The following is a 21,615-nucleotide window of genomic DNA, read 5'->3' as shown; positions in this document are numbered from 1 at the left end:
AGTAAGAAAAAAAGACTTACTTTCTTCTTTTTTGCCTAATTTGCCTGTTGAAGCAGTATGTCGTGTACCTGATTCTGATGTTATATTAGGTTTTTGTAAATGTCGCTGTCCCCAGTGAGCAACTCCGCGACTTACTTCCAATATTAATTGAATCATACGATTGATGGCTTGCTGTATATCATCTAAACTAGGAACCATTACCTATTCAAAATAATTAAAAATATCATAAATATTAGTCAGATTAGAAATAAACACACACTCAGCTGTATCTAAATCTTTGGTTCTACCTCAGTTGTGTTCTTAGGGTGAATTGCAGTGATTGCCCCAGGAGAGAAGCACTTACTTTACAAAAAACCTAAACGCATCTATTAGCTCTTTGCAATCATGCTGCCTTTTTGTCATCTGCACACAGAAATCTATATCTCATCCCCTCTTTTTGAATCTTCTCACCTTTCATTCAATTTTCCTCCTTTTGGTCCTCTAACTTCCTACTGATATGACTATACGGTCAAGCTGATCAAAAATGCTATTCATAATTTTTATTACACAAAAAAATTAAATCAGACAAGGAACAAGATAGTTTAAAAAACAAACAAACAACAACAACAACAAAAAACTATTCCTAACAATTCAAACACCGAAAATGAGAGGAAACTATGTTAATTCTGCAAAGACCCCAAATGACCAGACTGAAATATAACTGCTGAGAGACACAAAAACAACATAAACCCACCAAGCTCTGTAAATTCCAGTAACACATTAGGACTGATAGCATATTTCATCTGTAGTGTCAGCGCACTGAAAGAACCAAGTAATTGTCCTCTGTCTGAATGCATGGCAGTTCAAGAGAAGTGTTCTTACGGAAATGCAGAGATAGTTGTCATACAGTATGTTTTAACCATATAACAACATATCACTTACCACATTAGGAATAGCCAAATGTACTTCTGCTTTTAGGAAGGAAATAATCTCTTCAGTTTTGCTTGCACGAACAAAATAACTTGTTCGCCCATATGTACTTCTGCTGAAAATAATTTTGAAATATGTCATGAATACTTCGCTGCAAAACCTCTTAAAATTATCTTACAGATATCTTTTTGAGGTTCTTTTACAGGAGAAACCCTCACGGAGAATTTCCACATCAAAGTATTAGCTACCTGACATAACTTCCAGAAGCTTGATTTTTAAAGGGTTTAAAATGAATAGTATACCAAATAAAACACATCTCAGAAGTAAACTATTAGTCCAGTAGTGAAGACTTCAGAGAAATCTTTATGAATACAGAGGAATTGTACAACTACATGACTCTTGTCATTATCATATAGAATTCAGGGGTGTATGGATGATCTTAAACACATGAGAAATAACTCTGAGCACACAGCCGTGATTGCAGAGTTAAACTGAAATAAGATGTATGTATAGGCAAGCTGCCATACATGAGCTAGAATGGTTTTTCAAGTTCTGGTCGTAAGTGTGGAACAAATATACTACACCAACTACGCTAACAACATCTTAAAAGCAATCCCAGAGAAAACCAAAGGGAACTAAAAAAAAAAAAGGGGGGGGGGGGTAGATGCAGACAGAAGGAAAAAAATAGTGAAAGGAAACTTCATTTTTTGTGCAAAAGGAAATTGAACTAATAAAATAAAGATGCAATCCATAAAAGAAAAGGGTGATTCCAAAGCATTACTGCAACAAGAATCAAAAGCTTACAGGTTTTGCTTGAGTCAAGGAGTGTCTGTAACTGTTTGGCAAATAATACATCTGAACCCAGATTAAACATATATTTGTATTACTAGATTTGATAATATTGTTGAAGGAATCTTCCACTTATCATTTACCTTGAAACAAATATTCTTCTTTTAAGAGTATCCAAAGACAGTCTGGTAGCTTTCAGGAGACTGTCTAGTAGCTGGTGGCTGAAATATGCAACCATCTCTTTACATTTCTGTAATAAATAAAATGTATATTACTAATTATTTCGTTGAGACAGGAACAGAAGTTTATTCCAAAAAGTATCAGTTAAGCACCTTAGTTCTTTTGTGAAGGGTTTTATGCTTAAAATACATGAGAAGACAAGGGGAGAATTTAAGAGAAAAATAGCTAAATGTAAATGAGTAAAATGCTTTTAATATTAGCAAAATAGCTAAATGAGTAAAAATTGCATAGAAAAGAGGGTGAAAGGCAAAAGTTTAAAGAAATTGTCTTGACTGAGTTCTGAATGTCTGTAAGAGACTTCAGACAGAAGAGTAGATGTTGAGCACTCTGTATCAAAAAAAAAAAAAAGATATAATAATTTTCCAAGAATATTGGTGTATATATATCTTTCTGAAATAAGAGTCCAAAAAAAGTAACCTCTGACTGTACTGGATTAAAAACACAATAGCAGCATGTAATGACCACTAGAACAAAACAACAATGCAACTTTATAGCACTACTGCATCTATGCCTACAAGCTCCAGTGGTGGTCCGCACTTCCCTTCTGGAGGAGAACGTGAGCATGCAGAAAAGCTTTTACAACTAAAATCCATTTTAAAACTCACCATGTGGTGAAGCTGTTTGATGATTTTTAAGTGATTTTTGATATTTTCGTGTGACATCCTCTTGTAATGTAAGTACTCAGTTACTAGAACTCTGTTTTTACTCATTTTTACTAGTTTCATTACATTTTGATTACACAAGTTTCTTTTATCATAAAATACCTTTTTAAAGTCATCTTCTTTATCATCATCCTTGCTGTCATCACCAGGAGGAGCTACAGATCTCTTTTCCCCCTCCTCTTCATTATCTCCAAATGCCACACGCTTTGCTTTCACTGTAAATTAAAAAAATATATATTTTTTTGTTAACTGAAAATTGTGCCTGCTTGCATTTAGATCATTATTGCTATTTACTTTCTGGATCACCTAATTGATTTATTTCACACAATAGTGAAGGAATTAAAGCCCAGCTGATAAGCGCCAGTCTAGCAAACATCATGAATTATACCTTCATGTAAAGATAAGGGATATATCAACTGAAAGAGGCCAGAGTGCAATACAAGCAACATAAAACACAGATACATATCTTTTATAGATGTGAGAAAGGAAGCTGATTGGGCTTAAAAATACATTTTTTTCTTGGAGCAGAAGATCTTTCTCCAACCACAAGCAGATTGGTAGAAATTTTAGATATCCGCAGAACAATGGGTGACCAAACACACTCAGCAGCTGCGAATACCGTACCCTGCCAGTTGGTGGTCAGCTGTATCAGTTTTAACATACCAAACAATAAAGGCTGACTTTGAATATGGCACACCCATATTTGTGAGACAACTGCACTATGCCAGTAAAGTCACATAGAGACAGACAGCACCAAACACATACGTAGCTGAGAAGAAAGGAACACTGTGCATATATATATAATGGCTACAAAAAGCAGCCAAAAGAAATGGAGCATAAGTTACTTCAGAGCAAAAAGCTTGGAAACATAAACTGAAGGACGCAATTTAATTCTAGAACCTCCACCAATACCAAATTACCTCCTGATTTCATAGACAACTGGCTTAACGGTTGTAAATGGAGAGAGAACTGGGACACAGGTGAAAGTGTGAAAGACGCCTGAGGAAAACTAAATAATTTTTTTCTTAAAAAGACTTAAATATCTACCTGGTGAAGTGCGTTTTTTTGAAGTTTTCTTAGAGTACTTTATGTCATAAATTGTTTCAAAGACAGATATTAGTTCTTGAACAGCATCTTCAATGTGCATACTTTTGTGATTCAGTAACTCAGCACATTCTTTTGTGTAAAGCTGTTAAATAAAAATAAAATATAAATGAATTATTTTAACATCACTAATAATTTTCTCTCTGCTCCTTTTCACGGGGGATCAAAATATTTCCTTGTAAACTTAGTTGTTCAAACTGACACTGTTTTAAAAAAGTAGATGATTTCAATGAAACAACATTTCAAAAAGAAAATGGAGAAACCTAACCCAAAATCTTTATTCAAAATATAAAAATAAAAGGTTCTGCTACACTATCAGTATTACCTTAATTGAAAAATTTCAAAATGCAATGGTATTTTTAAAGCACTGAAAACTGAAAGGAAGGCACAACCTGAAATTATAAACTCAAAATTCAACTGTCCTTATCAATTTTATTTACTTATATTCTATTTGCAAAAATACAATCAAAAACATCAAAAAATGTAGTTAAATTCTCAAATAGATTTGTTGGAAAGTATTTTTTTACTTTCTTCCTAAAAGAAGAAGTTTGTGTAATTATTCATGAAAAAAAAAAATAGTTGCATACATCCAAGTATCTTTATACACAAAGAGTATGTAATGGCAAAACAGCTAAACAAATAAACAGTATAAATGAAATACTAGAGTTCTTTACCTTGAGTACCCAAGAACTCATTTATATAATTTTGTATCTTTAAAATATAAATTGCATAATGATGTAAAAATATTTTAATCAAAAATTATTTCTCCAGGAAGAATACTTCTTTTCTAGATGTATATTAATGATGACTTATTTTTCAAATGTGCTCAAAAATTCAAGCTCAAGGATGTAAAGTGGCACATACCTCATTGCTGCTCAACATCTCATCTACTTTAGTAGGACCATCTATTGGCAAAACAATTAAAAGAGTATTTGATATTTCTTTTAATATCAAATCAATCTGCACTTCACTTAAATCATTAACCTAAAAATGGAAAATCATATTAGCACCACACTATCTTCTTTAGAACAGGATGCACCATCATTTAGAACTATATTACATATACACTATGTTCTGCAGAGAAATAAAAAACCTCTCTCTATACACATATGGAAAATAAAAGAGCCTTAAATGGTAGAAAATCCTCTTAAAATCATTTGAATGAGCAGGACAGAAAAAGAAAGGACGTAAAAATACCAACACAGAAGACCTTAAGATCAGAGAAAGAGAGAGGAAAAAAAGAAAGCAAAGTAATAGACAACACAAACAAAGCAGACTAAGTACAGATTAATTCACAATATGAAGAGCAGCATACTTTAAATATTTTTTCTAAACTATCATTTCTTTTAGATCATGATCAAACATGTATACCTTTTTCAAGAGCTGTTTATACATATACAGAACTTCGTCAACTTCCTGAAAGAAACTGTCCAGTGTCAAAGATGACCAAGTCAACATGGTAAGTCCTTGCCTCAACACAGCTTCCATCTAAGCAAAAAAAAATGATTACTTCATAGATGAAAATAAGCTTAGTAGAAGTGTAATTTAAAAAAAAAAATGCTGTTATTAGAATCACTGATGTTACCGATGAAAGAGTTGTACCTACATTTTTTATGTTTGGGGTATATGTGGGGGTTGTTAATGCATACTATGTTCTCTCTCCACAACTGTCTAGCATACGTGTCCAACAAATCTTTCCCTTTCTGTCCAGGAAAATATCTACTAGAGGTCACCACTACTTCCAGGAATGGAAATTAAAGTTCACTACCACATCTTACAAATTATACTTTAACCTGCAGACATCTCAATCACAGTCAGTAGTTTATTTGCCTTTCAAATTTCTAGGGCATTTTTGATTCCCTCCTTTCCTGAATCACATTCAGTTTTCCTCCAAGTTTTATTACTATTGCCTCTTGAATATTTTAAAAACCTCTCCCTTCCCTATTACTTTCCTTATTAAATTCTTGGTTACCCTCATGGTCTGTCTTTCCTGGATTTCTGTCATCCCCAGAATATTATGCTTGCAGTCCAAAATCAGTCCCTTTTCCTATTTCTGCATCACCTACATCCATGTCCTTCACTCATTGCAGATTCTCTGCCCCCAAAGGAAACAGTAGTACAGCAGGTTCTGTACTACCGTCATGCCTTGAAAATTTAATTTTTCAGTCTCTCTTATAGAATATCCCTGAAATTCTTATCAAGCACTCAAGAACTTTTCACTGATTTTCACCTTGACATTCACCGCTGAAGTGCTGACTACTTTATCCTTCTGTCATTTAAAAATTAACCACAAAAAGCAAGGATATATTTTATTTCTCACATTTCAGTGATTATGCAGTCACACAAATTTATGCAAATTTCAATTTCTGATGTTAGTATTTGCAATCAAAAAAAAGGAGAAGAGTTAATTAGATTAACTTATTTCTACATTCATACAGTTAAAAAACATATATTAAAAAAAAGTTGATAGGATAGGCATTCTCAGCTCCAATAAAATGGTACTTTTAGTACAGTTAATAACTTTTCTGCATCACTGAAGTGACTAACACAACTCCCATGATTAAAAATTCTATTGAAACTAAGTCAAAGACCAAGGTGAAATAATGCTTAGTGACATGTGAAAACCAGAGATGTGTAGATGAATACATGCACCTATTCTTTCTTCTCTTGGGATTACATCTCATGGACTTTATTCCACCGCATTAAGCTTTATTTTAGAACTGTGTAACTATTTGCTCTAAAGAGCAAATTTTATGCAATTTTATACTGGGTCTTCAAGATTTTACTACAAATTTCATGAAATTCACAACATACATATCTCTCTATATGCTTTAAAATTGTAAACTATTATAAAGTTACTTTAACTTCTCACAAAATGTATTGAAGTTTACTTAGCATTACTAACCTTTTTCATTTTCGGTGCCATTAAGTTCACAAAGACTGTTGGTGTTTCTTGACACAGATCTTCGTAGCATTGGAGAAGACCCTGTTAGTTATTAGGGAAGGGTTATTTCAAGAAGAATATTTTAACAGCCTGGTATACAAAAAAAAAAAAAAAAAAAAAAAGGGGGTAATAAAGGAATACTGCTGAAAACACATATTAGGAGTAGAAATTTACACAGGCAGTACCTATGTATGTAAATGATTTCTGGAAGATAGTAAAAATGTATCATGTTGCATTAATATATCAAGGAAAAGAATGAAAGCATCTTTCATGCCATACATTTCTAATCTTTTTGCACAGTGGCCATTAAGACTGAGTCATATGCTTCAGACAAATCTAATACCTCTTACTCATAGAAGTAACTATCAGAGAAATCAATAAAAAACAAGCAAACAAAAAAACCCCACTTTTTTATTTAAAAGTGTAAGAATGATCATTATTAAGCTTACCTCCAAATACAGTTTGTTTGACTTCAAGTTATTTTCTATTTTTACTATCCTTTTTGCCTGCTCCGGTACTTCCAGACCTAACTTTATCATACATTTAGTCTCTCGGACAATCTCTGGAATTTTGGGATCAAAATTAACCAGGAACTTCCCTGTTTTAGGATGACGCACAAGCAGTGTAGCTTGTAATGCTGTAAAGATAGTTTTACATTAACTACTAGTATAAACCATTCTGTTGTATAAATTATTATGGAGCACAAATTTTAGTATTTCTGTATAAGAATTAAAAAAAAAAATGCGTCTTGTGAAAGCTTCATGTTACTTTCGATTAAAGCACCAACTGCCACAGTACCAGTTTTCTGCCACATATATCTGATTCTCACGGTATAGACAAGCACCAAATCCAGAATTATTTTAGCATAATTTTCTAATTCAAGTTAAGAAAAAAAAAAATCTAGGGACCTGACCTGAAGATCTCAAACTTAAGAGACACTCAGTATCTTACGGAATATGTTCATTCAGAAGATGAATACTTACGGATATTCCAGAAAGTCAAAACTAAATAAAAGATCAAAAAGCAGGATTTTTAATGAGACTCTTTTGACTACATAATAAATAAATAGTATATATAAAAATTGAACACTTGGGCTCTGAAAATTCTTTCACTTCATTTCTTCCAGTTACCTGATGAACAGTGTACTGTATCTGCAAAACTCTGCATTAAAATCAAAGCCATGCAGGAATAGTCATTTTTATTATCAGGCCTGTTTATTCAATCATGATTAATTTGAATTTTTTAAGGGTAAATGAGGCTTAAAGATTGTAAAATTTGGTTTAAGTAAACTTAGCATTCAATAACAGACAGTTACATATTTAATTACTTACCATACTGTAGCTGTGAAATTTCCTTCACCCAGGCATTATGATAAAGTACTTCAAATTCCACCAAGACATATGAAATTTTGTTGTATAATCGAACAACTGCTTTGCCTTCTGCACTTTTCAAGATACTCGAATTTTTCTATTAAAACACAGTACATTCAAATTAAAACTATATCAAAAGGGTAGTATTGTTTCCTTTCAATTATCAATTTAACATTTAACAATTTAAGTTTACAATATCACAAATTATATGTAAAGTGTTAAAAAGTGTATCAAGTATTAATGATTCAAGCTTACAGCATAATGAAGTAAAAAAGCTTGTTAATAATAAAAAATATATTATGCATATAGTGAGCAATATCTTTATTATGCTATGTTCCTAGGGAAATGGATGTCCAACTCTATTCAAGACAGAACAATAACTAAATAAAAAATTAAAGCCTTCTTATTAAAAGGTAAAGTTATTTGCATCAATCTTATTTGGTGTAGATTTAGGTAATCATTATTCCAGTTAAAAGAAATAGGAAAAGAAAAGCCTCCACTGCACAGGAGATGTTAACAGGAGGTCCTGAATACTTTTTGAGAACTACTCAAACATTTCAAGAACTATTACTGCTTCAGTAGGGCAAGATTCTGTTTATTCCAATAAGGACTCTGTACTGGAAAACTAACAAACCTCCAGAGCCATAAATGCCAAGCTTCATGTGGGTGATACCGATATTCAGTTGTACGTACGTCAGTATAAAAACGGCTATCCACAATGAAGCTGGTGAAGTACAAATATTTGGGGTCCTCTGTATATGAGAAGTGATTACATCAAAGACACAAACAGTATGGTGACTCTACAGAAGTAAGTTAAATAAAGACAATTCACTGGTTAACAAAATATGTAATATTTTCATATGTCAACTTACATGAAAATAGTCAATTGGTTCGCTTATCCTCCTGAAAAGCTGCCTGACCCACAGAATCTTTCCTGCTACAGGTGGCATGTTTCGAGCAAGAGGAGGGTCATCTTTCTGAATTTGGTAAAGCTAAGGACAATATAATTAAATACACAGATTGAAACAAACAAACAAACAGATCTGTTGAAATGTTAGACTGTTTATCTCCAGTTCCATATTTTTTTCCTCCTCCTAAACTGAAAGTTTTTATGGAGTTACAAGCAAGTTGAAAGAAAAAATTATTGTTTCTTTATGTTCTTTATTTTTCATGCTACTTTTCCGAGATATACATATTGATACCACTATCATAGCTGTCTTATGTCTTCATTACCTTACGCTGTTTCTTAGCTGTGCTTATATACGACAGGGCCTTGAGTATAACAATAGGTTCTGCAACTCCTTCCATGCCTGTGAACTGCCAGAATTCAAGACCAGCCACAACATAATGCAGCTATGTAACTTTGGATCAGCCTACTGTGAAAAGGCTCTTTTTAAGGAAGTGTTGTGAGAAACCTCACTTCTCTCTTGCTTACAAACTACTCTCAGCTTTGACAGTCAGTTAATGAAGTAGGCAAAAGAATAAATATAATATTTTCACATTAGAATTTTTATTTTAATCTGGTGTTTTACTTTACTGAAGAGGAATAAAATACCTTTTTAGTAGCTTCAAGTTCTGCTACATAATGTTGAAGAATACAACCAACTGTATGTGCTATTTCTTCTTGAAGACATGGCATTCTCAGATTTTGAAATCTGCATTGGGTTAGAGTAAATTAATTAAAATCAACTAAAAAGATGGTATTTTTGAAAAAAAAAATGTTGTGCAACATGGAAGAAGGACAAATCTAGAAAACCCTTCTGCATTTGAAATTTTCTACTTCAAGTTTTACCTTGGCTTTTTATTTAATATTCTTACATATTTACAAAATAAACTGTAATGAAATGAAGAAAAATAAGAATATTTGATGCATATTAGAAAATTAAAAATCCAACCTTCTTATAAAAGGGTAAGAACACCAATAATGAAGAGTTCTTCTTATAAAAGCTACAGGGTAAGAATACCAATAACGAAGAGCTCTTAATTAGTTCATTAATTCTGAAATTAGCTAGCGTATTGTACAAATTGTGCTAATCAATAATTCCAGTTTATTTTAAAATGCAACTGCCAATACCTTTGAAGTAACTGAAGTGCATTCTGTGAAGACAAAATTCTCCCAAAACAGGTACGCATAAATGTTTGTATTTGCATCTAAAAGATATAGAATTTACTACAATTTTTCTAGTCACATATTAGCATTTTAAAGTATGATAATTACTTTACACCCATGTTAAATACTATTTAAAATTGTTATTACTTTCAGAGCACAAACAAGCAGCCTTAATTGGTTTATGTTGAATAAATAAATATAATAAATGGCTAGCGTCAGCTAAGTAAATTCTTAAAATGCTAAACAAACAGCAAATAATCAAAGGCTAACTTATTCAAAACAGTTGTAACTCAGTTCCACCCAAGATCTAACCAAGTTACAGACCAACTCCATCTATATATTCTCTCAGGTCCCATAAGTTTATCATATCAGCTGCACTGCAAGTGACCTACAAGAAGAGACTGTTAAGCCTTATAGCTTCTTTTGGAAGGGGGAGAAATTGAAAGAGCCTCCTGGGATCTGCCTGAGAGACTGGGAATTTGACTGTAAGAGATCCCGAGTGTGTAGCAACAACTTCCCGTGATCAGTTTCAGTTTTGTGCTCTGAGTGGCTCCTAGTCACAAATCAAAACTCTACAAACACTGCATCGTAGCAAACTTGACACTTTCAAGAAAGCAGGCAATCGTTTGATTTCTTTTCAGAGATTTAAGTGTCTGAAGCTAAGGATCTTGAGTATCTTCCAAGACAAAAAAAATAAGAATTAAGTAAAAAGCCATTATAGTAAATTTTGAATTCTGGAAGCATATCTTAAATTCTAACAGAAAGCTCAAAAAGAAACACAGCATTCTCTATTCACAATCCAACATCTCATTGGCATCCAGGTTGATACCGAGGAAATAGCGATGACATTTTTCCCTAATACAACAGAGATAGCAATATCACTTACCTCTAAACCTTCAATTTTTGCCATGAAATCCACAAAATCTGCATCAAATTCTGTTTTTCGTGGATCAAGGATGTCATACTGTTTCTTTTGAACGCTTTGGTAGATATTTTTGAATTTTACTGCCATAATATCTATCCCTTCAATGGTAGACATACTCAGTGCAGAAAAAGTTTGCACAATAGTTATCATCTCTGTAATCTGAAATATAAGAATCAGGTTCATGCTCTTAATAAATTATCTATTTACAAACTAAAACCTAAGTAAAGCAGACTAAACAATAATTAGTCCTTTCAGACTCCGAAACGGTAAAGCAGTTTTTTTTCCCCCTCTTCAGTTTCGACAGTTTAATTGAATGCTGTAATACTGAGGGGAAAAAAGAGTTAAGATGCATTTACATCAATGGTATGAAGAGTTTTCACATACAGAAAAAAAAAACACACAGCGAATACTGCTTGTGTGTGTGTGTGTGTATACACACATACATACATACGCAGATGCCCACACATATATAGTTGCCCCGTTATCCTCCTCTTAACCCTTCTAACCTTATTCTGCACCTAAGAGCACCTATGATCTTTTCCATGTAGGCTCTATCAATGCTAATTTAGAATCCTTTCATCAGGTTAGCAAGGTAAAAGGTTAGGACTACACTAAACAATCATCAGAACAGTGTTTGGTGGTAACAGGAATCTTAATGACCTAGGACACTGTTTGAAAAGGCAAAAGTAGGATATGTGGTGAGATATTATTCCCTTAACTGTAAACCTCTGAAAAAAGTGGCCTAAATCTAGATTAATTAGTTAGCTAACATACTAACAAAGAAACTGACAAATTCACAGCAAACCAATCGGCCAAAATACCTGAATGAATTAATCTGTGTAAGTGCCTAGTATCTCTCAATAAAAACTAACAAACATAGGATGATTAGGAACATCTAAAGTTGAGTCCATCTTCTAAGCCGTTCTTTGGTGGACCCAATTTGCTCTACTACTAAGCGCTTGTAGTATACTTACTTTTTCTAATCTTCTACAAAATGCTTCAAATTTTCCAAAAATGTACATCTCTGATACTTCAAATGACTTTTCCCCTAGAGTTTCCAAAATCTGTTGTCTTGTTTTATGAAAGCATTTCTGATATTCTTTCAACAGAAAAATGCAGTCCTAAAACATCAAGGAACAAATATACTCGTTATGCTACGCTTATGGGTGAGAGACTGGGGAACAGTCACCCCAAACCCACTGCTATCGCAAAGCAGTTATTCATCAGGGAGTCTAGTTTCAATAAATTCCTGGCAGTTATTTATGCACAGTGTTGTTCTTTGTAGCAATATTTGTAACATATTGACAGAGAGCTGTACAGTTCCATTAAAAATATAGCACAAGGAAATGATGCACCAAAAGAGCAGGAAGTTTTAGCTCTTGTAAGAGGTCTTGTAAAAGGTCATCTTGCTACTTTTACAGTATTCTCATGCTCTAAAATTCTTTCAATGGCTTCCCCTATGTTTTCTTTTAATTTCCAAACTCCTCATTCACCCTTTGAAAATACTGTTTTATACCTTCTTGCAGAGCACTCCACCAGATCTCGTCTGTCTGTCTTAGTCAGTACCCTGATAACATCTGGTTTATGTTTTATTTCACGCTAATAGTGAGGCTGAAATAAGCCTCTCCTTCTGCATCATACCTTACCCTGCATCTCCCAAAACTTCCGCATGAACCTGTTTTATCTCCTCTTCCTATACATTCAGCCTTGTCTCAATTTCTTAAAAATTGATTACTGCTCTTTAATGATCTTTTAAATGTCCTTTCTTTTTGTTACCTTCAAGTATAACTCAAAATAAGCATAAAAATATATATTTAACAACTGCTCCTCTTCTAAATTTTACAAAATAGAAGTTTATTTTTAAACAGCACTGACTCAGAAGAAGTTTTTAATCACCCTAAGTTGTAGAATTCTAAACAATAAATATCTGATTTCAGAACTGCCCTTCATTAAGTAAGCAATTATCTGTAAATAGCAATATGTAATAATTTAAAAATAAAAAATAAATAAAAAAATAAAATACAAACCTTAATTTTGCTAATGACTATTGGTGTCTCCTGTTCCCATACACGAGACAAGCCACCATCTGTAATATATGCTTTACAGGATGTAACCATTTGATTTGTAACCTAGTGCAAACAAATGTAAATAAATAGGTTTCAAGCTTATAAGGAAATTCAGACAAAACTCCCACATGCCTGTCTTAGGACAATCAAAGTTCATATAGACTTTACCTTTGGGAATAATACAGGCAAGCCAAATATCCAATAAAAAGTCTTAAAACATCCCCAGAAATGTGATTAAGTGTCTAAAAGGTATTTGTGAAGACATATAATTTATAAGCATGGCAATGTAAACACATAAACACAGCATGTTACCAACCATAACTCAAGAACAAAGAGAAAAGTTATGTAACTAACCTTCACTTCTGTTTTGTCACCATTACACACTGTAAACAGTTGCCACTGTAATACACGCTAATGTAGCCTTATTTAAGCAAGGCATTTTAAAAAACTTTCTATCTTAGCAATATTCCTTTGCCTTGGTCTCCTATGGCTATGCAGGGAACATTCTTCTACTTCCCAACTATGGAAATCCAAAATTTTGTAAGGACAGAGATACAAGATGTGAATGCATATATAGGTAACATCTCAGAGCAGCTGCAGGATTAAATAGCCTTTTTAATCCATTATATTATCTGGAACATATAAAACAATTCTCCCCATACATCTGTTCTATATGCAGGTCTTAAGAGTCTGTAACTGAATAAAGATCAAAAAACTGCCCCACTTGAAAAGCAGCCTAACGCTCTAATACAATCATCAGTGAAGCTGTAAGTAGGACTCTACTGCCACCTCCGGTGATCTTTTATAAATAGGCCCATAAAGCAGCGGGTATGTGGAAGGGACAGGGGAAGCTCCATAGTGAAATGCTCAAACTGAATTTTTATAACATAACGCGTCACTTCACACTAAAAACTGTGGTGCTTTAAGGGCTATACATTTTTTAAAAAAGAAAGCAGAGTAATGAGGAGATAGCCAACTGAAATGCCACATTTATCAGCTGACAGACTGAAACAGGTGACTCAAAGTGTTTGCCAATCATGGGCAGAAGAAAAAGATTTACTAGGACTAAGTTCACACACACACACAAAAGTGCACAAAAAGCTCAACAAATGTTTAGCTAATTTATGAGACAGTTGCCTAAACTCTCTCAACCACCTTAGCAGCTTTAGACCCAGTCCTGCAATAGGAAGCCACAGTGAGCAGGGAACTGCAATGACATCAACTGATGCCAGCAAATCTGCAAACCAATTTGTTACATTTTTAGATTGCAAATATGGTATAACTTAGTTACAAAGGATTTCTTCCTTATTACAAAACATTTTGCAAATAATATTTTTTTTTGCTGCAGTGAGTACCTGAATTCTGACATTGACATTTCTATAGATATCTAGCTGCTTTTCATTTGGGTTTAAGTTAGCATAGCTTATGGCCTGGGATTCAATTAACTTTTTAAGGATGACTTGCTTCTGAAACAGAAGTCTTCATCTTTCACATCTTTTTGGTGAATAACAGAGTCAGACTGACAGCTTTCTGCTTAGTTATGTCTTCAAAGATGATATTAAGAGAATTTTAGGGAGTCAGTGATTTAGCGAAAAACTGAGTATAGGTGTCATGAAGCTCAGCTCAAGAGGTTTATCAAGAAGATCAAAATCTCAATTTGCTCAGCGGAGAATATCAACAGATTTCTCTCTGGAATACAAGCCTCTCCTCACCAACATAACTTCCTTTCTGTCACAGACATTCACTGTTGTGTCTTTTCAAAGAGATGTTCTACTGATTTAAACAAAATTTTCTTCCCAGCAAAATTACTTTTTTTAAAATAATGATTATACTTAATATATTTACCTTTATAAATAATGATGTCATTCTCTCAGAAGTATTGTAATATCTTGAAACACTGTGAATCATTCGTATAGCATTTATCAAATTTTGTATTCCGTGTGTCATAGATACCTTAAAGTAGAGTTTTGAGAAAAATTTTACTTTTCCAATTGTAGCATTTCCTATTTCAGAAATTCTAAATGACATTTGTCTTTAAATCACATTAACTGATCCTCAAAATTTCATTGAATCTTAACAAAATGTTTCTTGTAAAAAGGGCTAATCATGCTCATAAAAAAACAGTTTTAATGTTATTTTGATGATCAAAACTGAACACTAAGTTAAGCAATAAAGGTTTCATTTTTCAGCAAAAAAGGAGGTATTTTTCAGATAGCTAACTGACTTCATTAATATTTTGCTTTTCATTCAAGCACAGCTGCTAAATACATGCTGTGCAGCTGCACTGTCATAACAATCATTATAAGAAATGTTTCATTCAGACATTTTGCAGAACTCAAAGTAAATGTGATAATGTTCATTCAATCAAACATTTAAGAGTGCCTAATTCAATTACAACATGAAAAACCTAAATCTTTCATGCATTTCATATTATGTCTGTTCATATCACTGAAATCAAACTACAATATTACAGGTATTTTGTAATTCGGCCACTTCCAAAATATTTCCAAAAAAATGGTTAGCAATGATAATCCATTAACAATACCCAGAAATGGTACAGAATTTGCTATTTTTAATTATCAAGTAGATATCAAATAAGCCCTAGCATTCTCATAAGAGCAACTTCAACTGTGCAATTACCACAATACGTAGCACATTACGTGCAGCACAGTGTCTTCTAAAGGAGGTTACTGGGTAAGACGTTTTCATTAGTCAACTGATCACTAGAACAGAGGGCTCAGTTAAAATTAATTTTACTACAAACACAAGAAGCATCCAAGTTACGTGGTACATGGGAAGAATACCATCTGCTTAGAAAGTACTGAAAAACTTTATTTTATGTCCACAGTATTCTTTAGTCAGGAATCAAAACTACCAAGAAACTATTCATATTTCTTTAATGCAGATATGCATATATAATGCATATATACTGAGGATACTTACTTAAAACTCTTAAGTACTTAAAAATGCAAATATCATAAGAGGCATAGAAATACTTTAAGTCCCCTAATTACTACCTAATATTCTGTATTTACTACCTAATTATTCTCTATTAGTAAAAAAATGAACTGTTTTAATGGGTTTCTACCCATGAATATATTTATTCGTTAAGACAAGAAGAATTTCATCTTACTAGTGCCTATGAAGCAGCTCAAATCTGATACACACTTGACTGTCTTTTATGGCCTGGTACCTGGCACCCTCTAGTGATACAGTAGAAAGTTGAAGGCAATCTGCCTCTGAGTAATCCTATTTATCATAGTCTTCTCTTCCACTATAGCATACAATATCAGCTCTAGATTGCATATTATCACAGTCTTCACTTCCCCTCAGTCAAAACTTTTAAGTATGAAAAATGCCAGAAAAATCAAAGAAAATACAACACTCCCTGACAGAAGTAAGGGAGCAGGTAGGACCAATACAGAAATAATTAAAAAACAAAGCAAGACAAGCATTTTTTGCCTAAGATATTTCCTCCTTCCACCTATAGTGCAACAACCATTATAACAACTATTAGACAATATCACTCATAAATCAAGCTAGCAGCTTGCAAGTGGTTTGCATGGACATATGAAATTTCATAATAAAGTAACATCGAAAAATTGTCTAAAAATACAGCTTAAAGAGGAATCTCAAAGGCATTATGGGAATAATGGGAATTGGAATTCAGACAATTTGATACTTCTGCAAGCACCTTGTGCCATTATATTCTACATATCGAAATAATATTTTATGCTAAAAGAAGCATCATTTAGAACGTCATTAAGTTTCATTAGTTGAAAGTTGAAAATATTTAGAAAAATTAATATTGTGAAGTAAATAGAAGTTTCCTTTCGTGCTGAAGCCTGTCTTATGAACACTCTTTTAAAATACTTAAACTATGCTCAAAGAATAACAAAAAGCATACTTACAAGATCATAATTATAAAGTGGTTGACAAACTTTTTCAAGTGTGCATAAATACTTCACATTATCTTTTGATTCATTTGCTGCATCTGTGATTCTGGCATCTAACTCTTGCCACATCTACAGGGAAAAAACACACACACACAAACACAATAAAAAAACAATAACGTCATACATTGTAGACTATTTCCAGCAACTTAAATCTTGGCAGTGTCTTTCAAAATTTAAGTCACCAAAAAGTGCAATGCAACTTATTTTTCTTGATAATATATTTTGTCTATCCCTAATAATTTCTCATTCTTTCTCTCAGTGTAATAAGCACACCAGAACAAAACTTAGATTCCCCTGCCTTAATTCTCCAAATAAAATCTATCGTAAATGCAATGAAACAAACTAAATATTGCAAGCTTTGTCTACTATGGCCAAAACCACCATAAAATGAAGAAAGAATTACCTGAAGTACTTTAGAATGTGCAACATTCAGAATATTAATGACAGCTTTGCAGTTTGGTCCTTTGATCTGCTCAATAATAAAATTAAACTTAGCAGACATACATTTCCAGTGCTGTAGTTCAGTCAGTGGACCTGAATTATCAGCCTCCTTCCTCATCTGTTCACTCTCAATCAGAACCTGCAATCAATTTGAAAATAATTAAATGTGAAACAGTTTGTATCACTGGCTAATACTTGCCACTCTGTGCAACTAATAGTTATCCAGATGTTCTTATTTTCATGTTAAAACTTAAGCTCAACAGACTTCTAATAAACACTCAACATGTCTATGCATTGCACTAGAACTTGGTGCAGAGACCCTTGAAACAGCATTTGTCCAGGCATGGGGTTCTAGCTGGCAAAGGGCAATGTAGTGCAAACAAAGAAACAATAAAATATCATTCTTTCACAATAACCACTTTTAGAATATCAGAGAATAGTAGGAGTCAAACTAATCTTGTGCTGTCTATACCCATTTCAGTAACTGTTGTTAAATGTCAGATACTGAATCAGCCTTGCAGTATACAGTGATTGACATTTCTAGTGTATATTATAAAGACCAAAAGAAACATTTTGAAGACATTAACTTAAGAGAAACAAACTTATTACTATCACACCATAAGAGTTCTGATTTGGAAAAGCATCATAATTCAGAACTACACTAAATCATATTGTCAAACTGAAGTCTAAGCGAGTAACGCATACATTCAAACGCTGTCACCAACTGAGCTGATACAGGGATATATTTGTGTTTTCCTTTAATCAAAATCTGTAGATCAAAATGCACAAAATACAGCTTCACTTTTAAAAAACTGAAGAGCTCCTTTAATAAATATATATAATTTCAGGTGTAAAATCTAAGTGTGCTGATATGTATGGAGTTAAAACAAGCAGTCAGTTCTTATATTTATTTCACTGATATTGTTGTTGTTCTGAGCTAAATACTACTTGCGAGGGCATACTATATTTAGTGTATGCCCCAGTTTACACAGATTCTGTATTAACAGAAAGAATTCTATGCTTTATCCTGGAAATCTCAGATGCTAATTTCTTAAATAACTAAGAAAAAAACCTACATATAGGAACACAAGGCAAAAAACAAAAACAACAACAACAAAAAACACACTTGACCTGGTCAGAGATCATTCTAGCCAACAGACATACCTCTTATCATGACTGGTAGCAGAAACTTAAGTAACATACAGAATATACCTAACAATATTTATGTCATCTACACCAGTACTATTATTCCTGCATTCTTCTTACTACATGTATGTTAACTGCTCAGAAACTGTTATTCTTACTAGACTATAATTTCCTAGGAACAAAAGCTGCCTTCTTTCTTCAATTGTATAACCCAGGCCCAGATACAGCTGCAGTGTTAACTGACTTCAGGCAAGTCTCCTGTGTCATTTACAGATACTCATCCACATCTAAGTTGGACTGAAACATTACGACAACTTACTCGTTCAATTTGTCTATACCATATCATAAGTACTTCCTCCAGCTGGCGAATCATATCGGGATTATCAGCTGCTGCAGTTACTTCCTCAAAGGACTGGAGTTTGGAAAAATCGATGTGATCTATTGTTTTCAGCTCAACTGTTCCTTCGATGCTTTTTCTAGCACCTGAAAAGAGTTGAAGACACTAAAATTTGTTCCTACAACTGTAAGAAATTGAACTTTGGAAATATATGCCTGTGTTTAAACACTAGAGCCACTTTACTGCATTTATATAAAATATAAAATTCTTCTTTTAAATCCAGTGCATGTCTCCTAAGAAAATTCTCTAGTGACATGATTCTTCTAAGGTAATGCACTCGTGTATTTATTACTTCAGTAGTTTATAATTTTATTTTTCCTTGCAGAACAGAAGTTCCTTATATATTTATATGTCTTACTACCTAAGAAATTCATAAGTGGAATATTTGTTTCCCAAATGCAGTGCTTACCTTCTAAAAATGAAAGGTATCTGTTAATTGTTTCCACAAAATTCTGTTTGTCTTTTGTTTCTTTGGCCTGAGTTAAAGCCCCCCAGTTGTTTGTTGCAAGGATAGCCGGAAGAAAAATCTTTTCTATCATGTTCTTAATACCACATAGGAGTCCTTCAGTGGCATCCAAAACACTAAAGAATATATCCTGTATTAAACAGAATGATTGTTAATAATGCAGTACCTTTTAGTAGTCTTATAAAGGCATTCCAATTTAGCCTTAAAAAAGGCACAATCTGTACTAAATAATTATGTTTACGAAAGTGGTTATGTTGCTAAACATATTGTTTTGAAAGAAAAGAGGGAACACAAAAATGATTTAATACAATTTTAGAAGTCTGCCAAATTGTACTTTTGTAATTTGGGTTATTTCCAAATAGTATGGGAAGTTTGGAAAGGTTTTAAATAGTATATAGCATATAAGAATATTCTAAATGCCCTCATCTAAAATTACATGCTACTTAATGAAGTGTAAAAATGAAAATGCTCTGAATATCTGTACCTTAAATTGTATAAGCAATTATCTGACTCAATTTTTATTGCTTTTGATCAGATTATTTTTTTTCACTACACTATGAAAAACCTTTAGTTCACTATATTCTGAAACCGACCTTTACAAGTTTGAAATATCTTTAAGAAGTCAGTGTCCTTTAAATCAGCAATTATTACCATACTTCCCAGGACATAAATACCTGTAATTTTCTTTCTTTTCCCCCTCCTTGCTGAAGTAAGGAGTTTGACCCCAAAGCAATATTTATGTCCAATACTGCGACATACTTCTAATATTTTTTTCCTTTTGCCTGCCTTCTCAGTTGTCAAAAGGAATAAAACCCTCTTAGCATGCAATACAAAACACACAATTCCAAAATTAATCTTTGTCCTAAGGGTTTGAAACCATATTAATTATAAGGTATATATTCAAGACTGATTATTATAAGCTTGCTGTCCTTTGAACACTGCCAGAGTATAAAAATAGGTAGGTATAAATCAAGATCAGGCCCACATATATCCAGTAAAGTGGCTTACATGGGGGTAAAGCAGAAAACAAGCAAACAAACAAAAACTCCTACATAATTTACTTTGCATAATTGTTTATTTCATACATCAAAAGATAACATGAAAAAGAAATGTACAAGCAAACTTTTCTCTCATAGATTCTGCTGTAATATTTTCTAAGCAAGGATCCATTTTAGCATAGGGATTTCAGTGACACTTCAAAAGTACTTACTGGCTTTATTCTCTTCAATAACACTAAGCAGGAAAATAACAGTAAAAACAACAACAAAGATGTAAATGCTGACTTGTTCAGCAGAGGTCTGTAAGACAATGAAATCACAAAGTGCCTCGAGTGCTTGCTGAATTAATAGAGCTGCTGATTATCTCTCCAAAGCAGACACAGTAGGGGAGTGTTTGCACAATTTACGGTGTAAAAAATGCATATACAATTTAACATACACAAACACTATTTACCATTTACTAAAGTTATAATGTTACAATAGTGAAACAAAAAAATAGCTACTTTTCATCTTTTTAGTTTTTAAAATTGAAGAGAGAATACCTCATGTATAGTTCTTGCATCTATAGGGTTATCATTTGTACAACGGACAAAAAATAAGCAGAGTCCATCAAATTTGTCTGGTGCAGTGTCCACATACAATTTCATCATTTTACTTCCTTTTACAACTCCTGGAATTGTTCGACCACATTCTGCAAAGAAGTTCACAGGTGTTACTATTTTTAAAACTGGAAGTATTATAGAATGATTAAAAATAACATAATGAAACAAAATACAATATAAAATTAACTTATTTTCTTCTTTTTTTGTGTGTGAAAAGCAAATTTCCTTCAAGGCAGAATCCATAGCTATAAATAAATATTCAATTAAAAATCTACATCAAATGTGTAACATATGTCTCACAAAGCAATTTGTGGACTATTGCACTGCAAGTAAAAGGATTTTGCTCAGTCCACTATCCAGGAATTCCCTGGAAGCTGAGGTAGCTTGTATGGTTCACTCTCATTCACCCTATCAAAGAAGATGTCACGCATAACTGAGAAAAAGAAAACAGGAGGTGGGTCATTGTTTCACTGCCGGAAGGTAGTAGGGA

The 21,615-nt window shown here is 33.0% G+C and overlaps 1 protein-coding gene across 1 annotated transcript in view; it reads right to left on the bottom strand.

The window, feature by feature from the left end:
* Positions 1-21,615, bottom strand: part of DNAH8 (dynein axonemal heavy chain 8) — a 107,524-nt gene that overhangs the window by 81,930 nt on the left and 3,979 nt on the right. Inside the window, exons 4-25 of the mRNA XM_088524248.1 lie at positions 21,066-21,214; positions 19,469-19,655; positions 18,982-19,145; positions 17,479-17,655; positions 17,031-17,144; positions 14,965-15,072; positions 13,081-13,182; positions 12,028-12,174; positions 11,015-11,212; positions 10,093-10,169; positions 9,574-9,673; positions 8,891-9,010; positions 7,980-8,115; positions 7,098-7,285; positions 6,610-6,690; positions 5,076-5,192; positions 4,569-4,688; positions 3,648-3,789; positions 2,703-2,815; positions 1,842-1,948; positions 922-1,024; positions 21-201 (exon numbers count right to left, since the gene is read on the bottom strand). Of these exons, the coding sequence (XP_088380374.1) occupies positions 21-201; positions 922-1,024; positions 1,842-1,948; positions 2,703-2,815; positions 3,648-3,789; positions 4,569-4,688; positions 5,076-5,192; positions 6,610-6,690; positions 7,098-7,285; positions 7,980-8,115; positions 8,891-9,010; positions 9,574-9,673; positions 10,093-10,169; positions 11,015-11,212; positions 12,028-12,174; positions 13,081-13,182; positions 14,965-15,072; positions 17,031-17,144; positions 17,479-17,655; positions 18,982-19,145; positions 19,469-19,655; positions 21,066-21,214 (2,931 nt within the window). The remainder of the gene's footprint in view (positions 1-20; positions 202-921; positions 1,025-1,841; positions 1,949-2,702; positions 2,816-3,647; positions 3,790-4,568; positions 4,689-5,075; positions 5,193-6,609; positions 6,691-7,097; positions 7,286-7,979; positions 8,116-8,890; positions 9,011-9,573; positions 9,674-10,092; positions 10,170-11,014; positions 11,213-12,027; positions 12,175-13,080; positions 13,183-14,964; positions 15,073-17,030; positions 17,145-17,478; positions 17,656-18,981; positions 19,146-19,468; positions 19,656-21,065; positions 21,215-21,615) is intronic.

This window comes from Tinamus guttatus, unplaced genomic scaffold (assembly GCF_059628265.1).
Source record: "Tinamus guttatus ecotype Peru unplaced genomic scaffold, ASM5962826v1 Tinamus_guttatus_pri_ptg000208l, whole genome shotgun sequence".
Lineage (NCBI taxonomy): Eukaryota > Metazoa > Chordata > Aves > Tinamiformes > Tinamidae > Tinamus > Tinamus guttatus.
The sequence above is the reverse complement of the archived record's forward strand: the minus strand, read 5'-3'. Positions and strand labels throughout refer to the sequence as shown.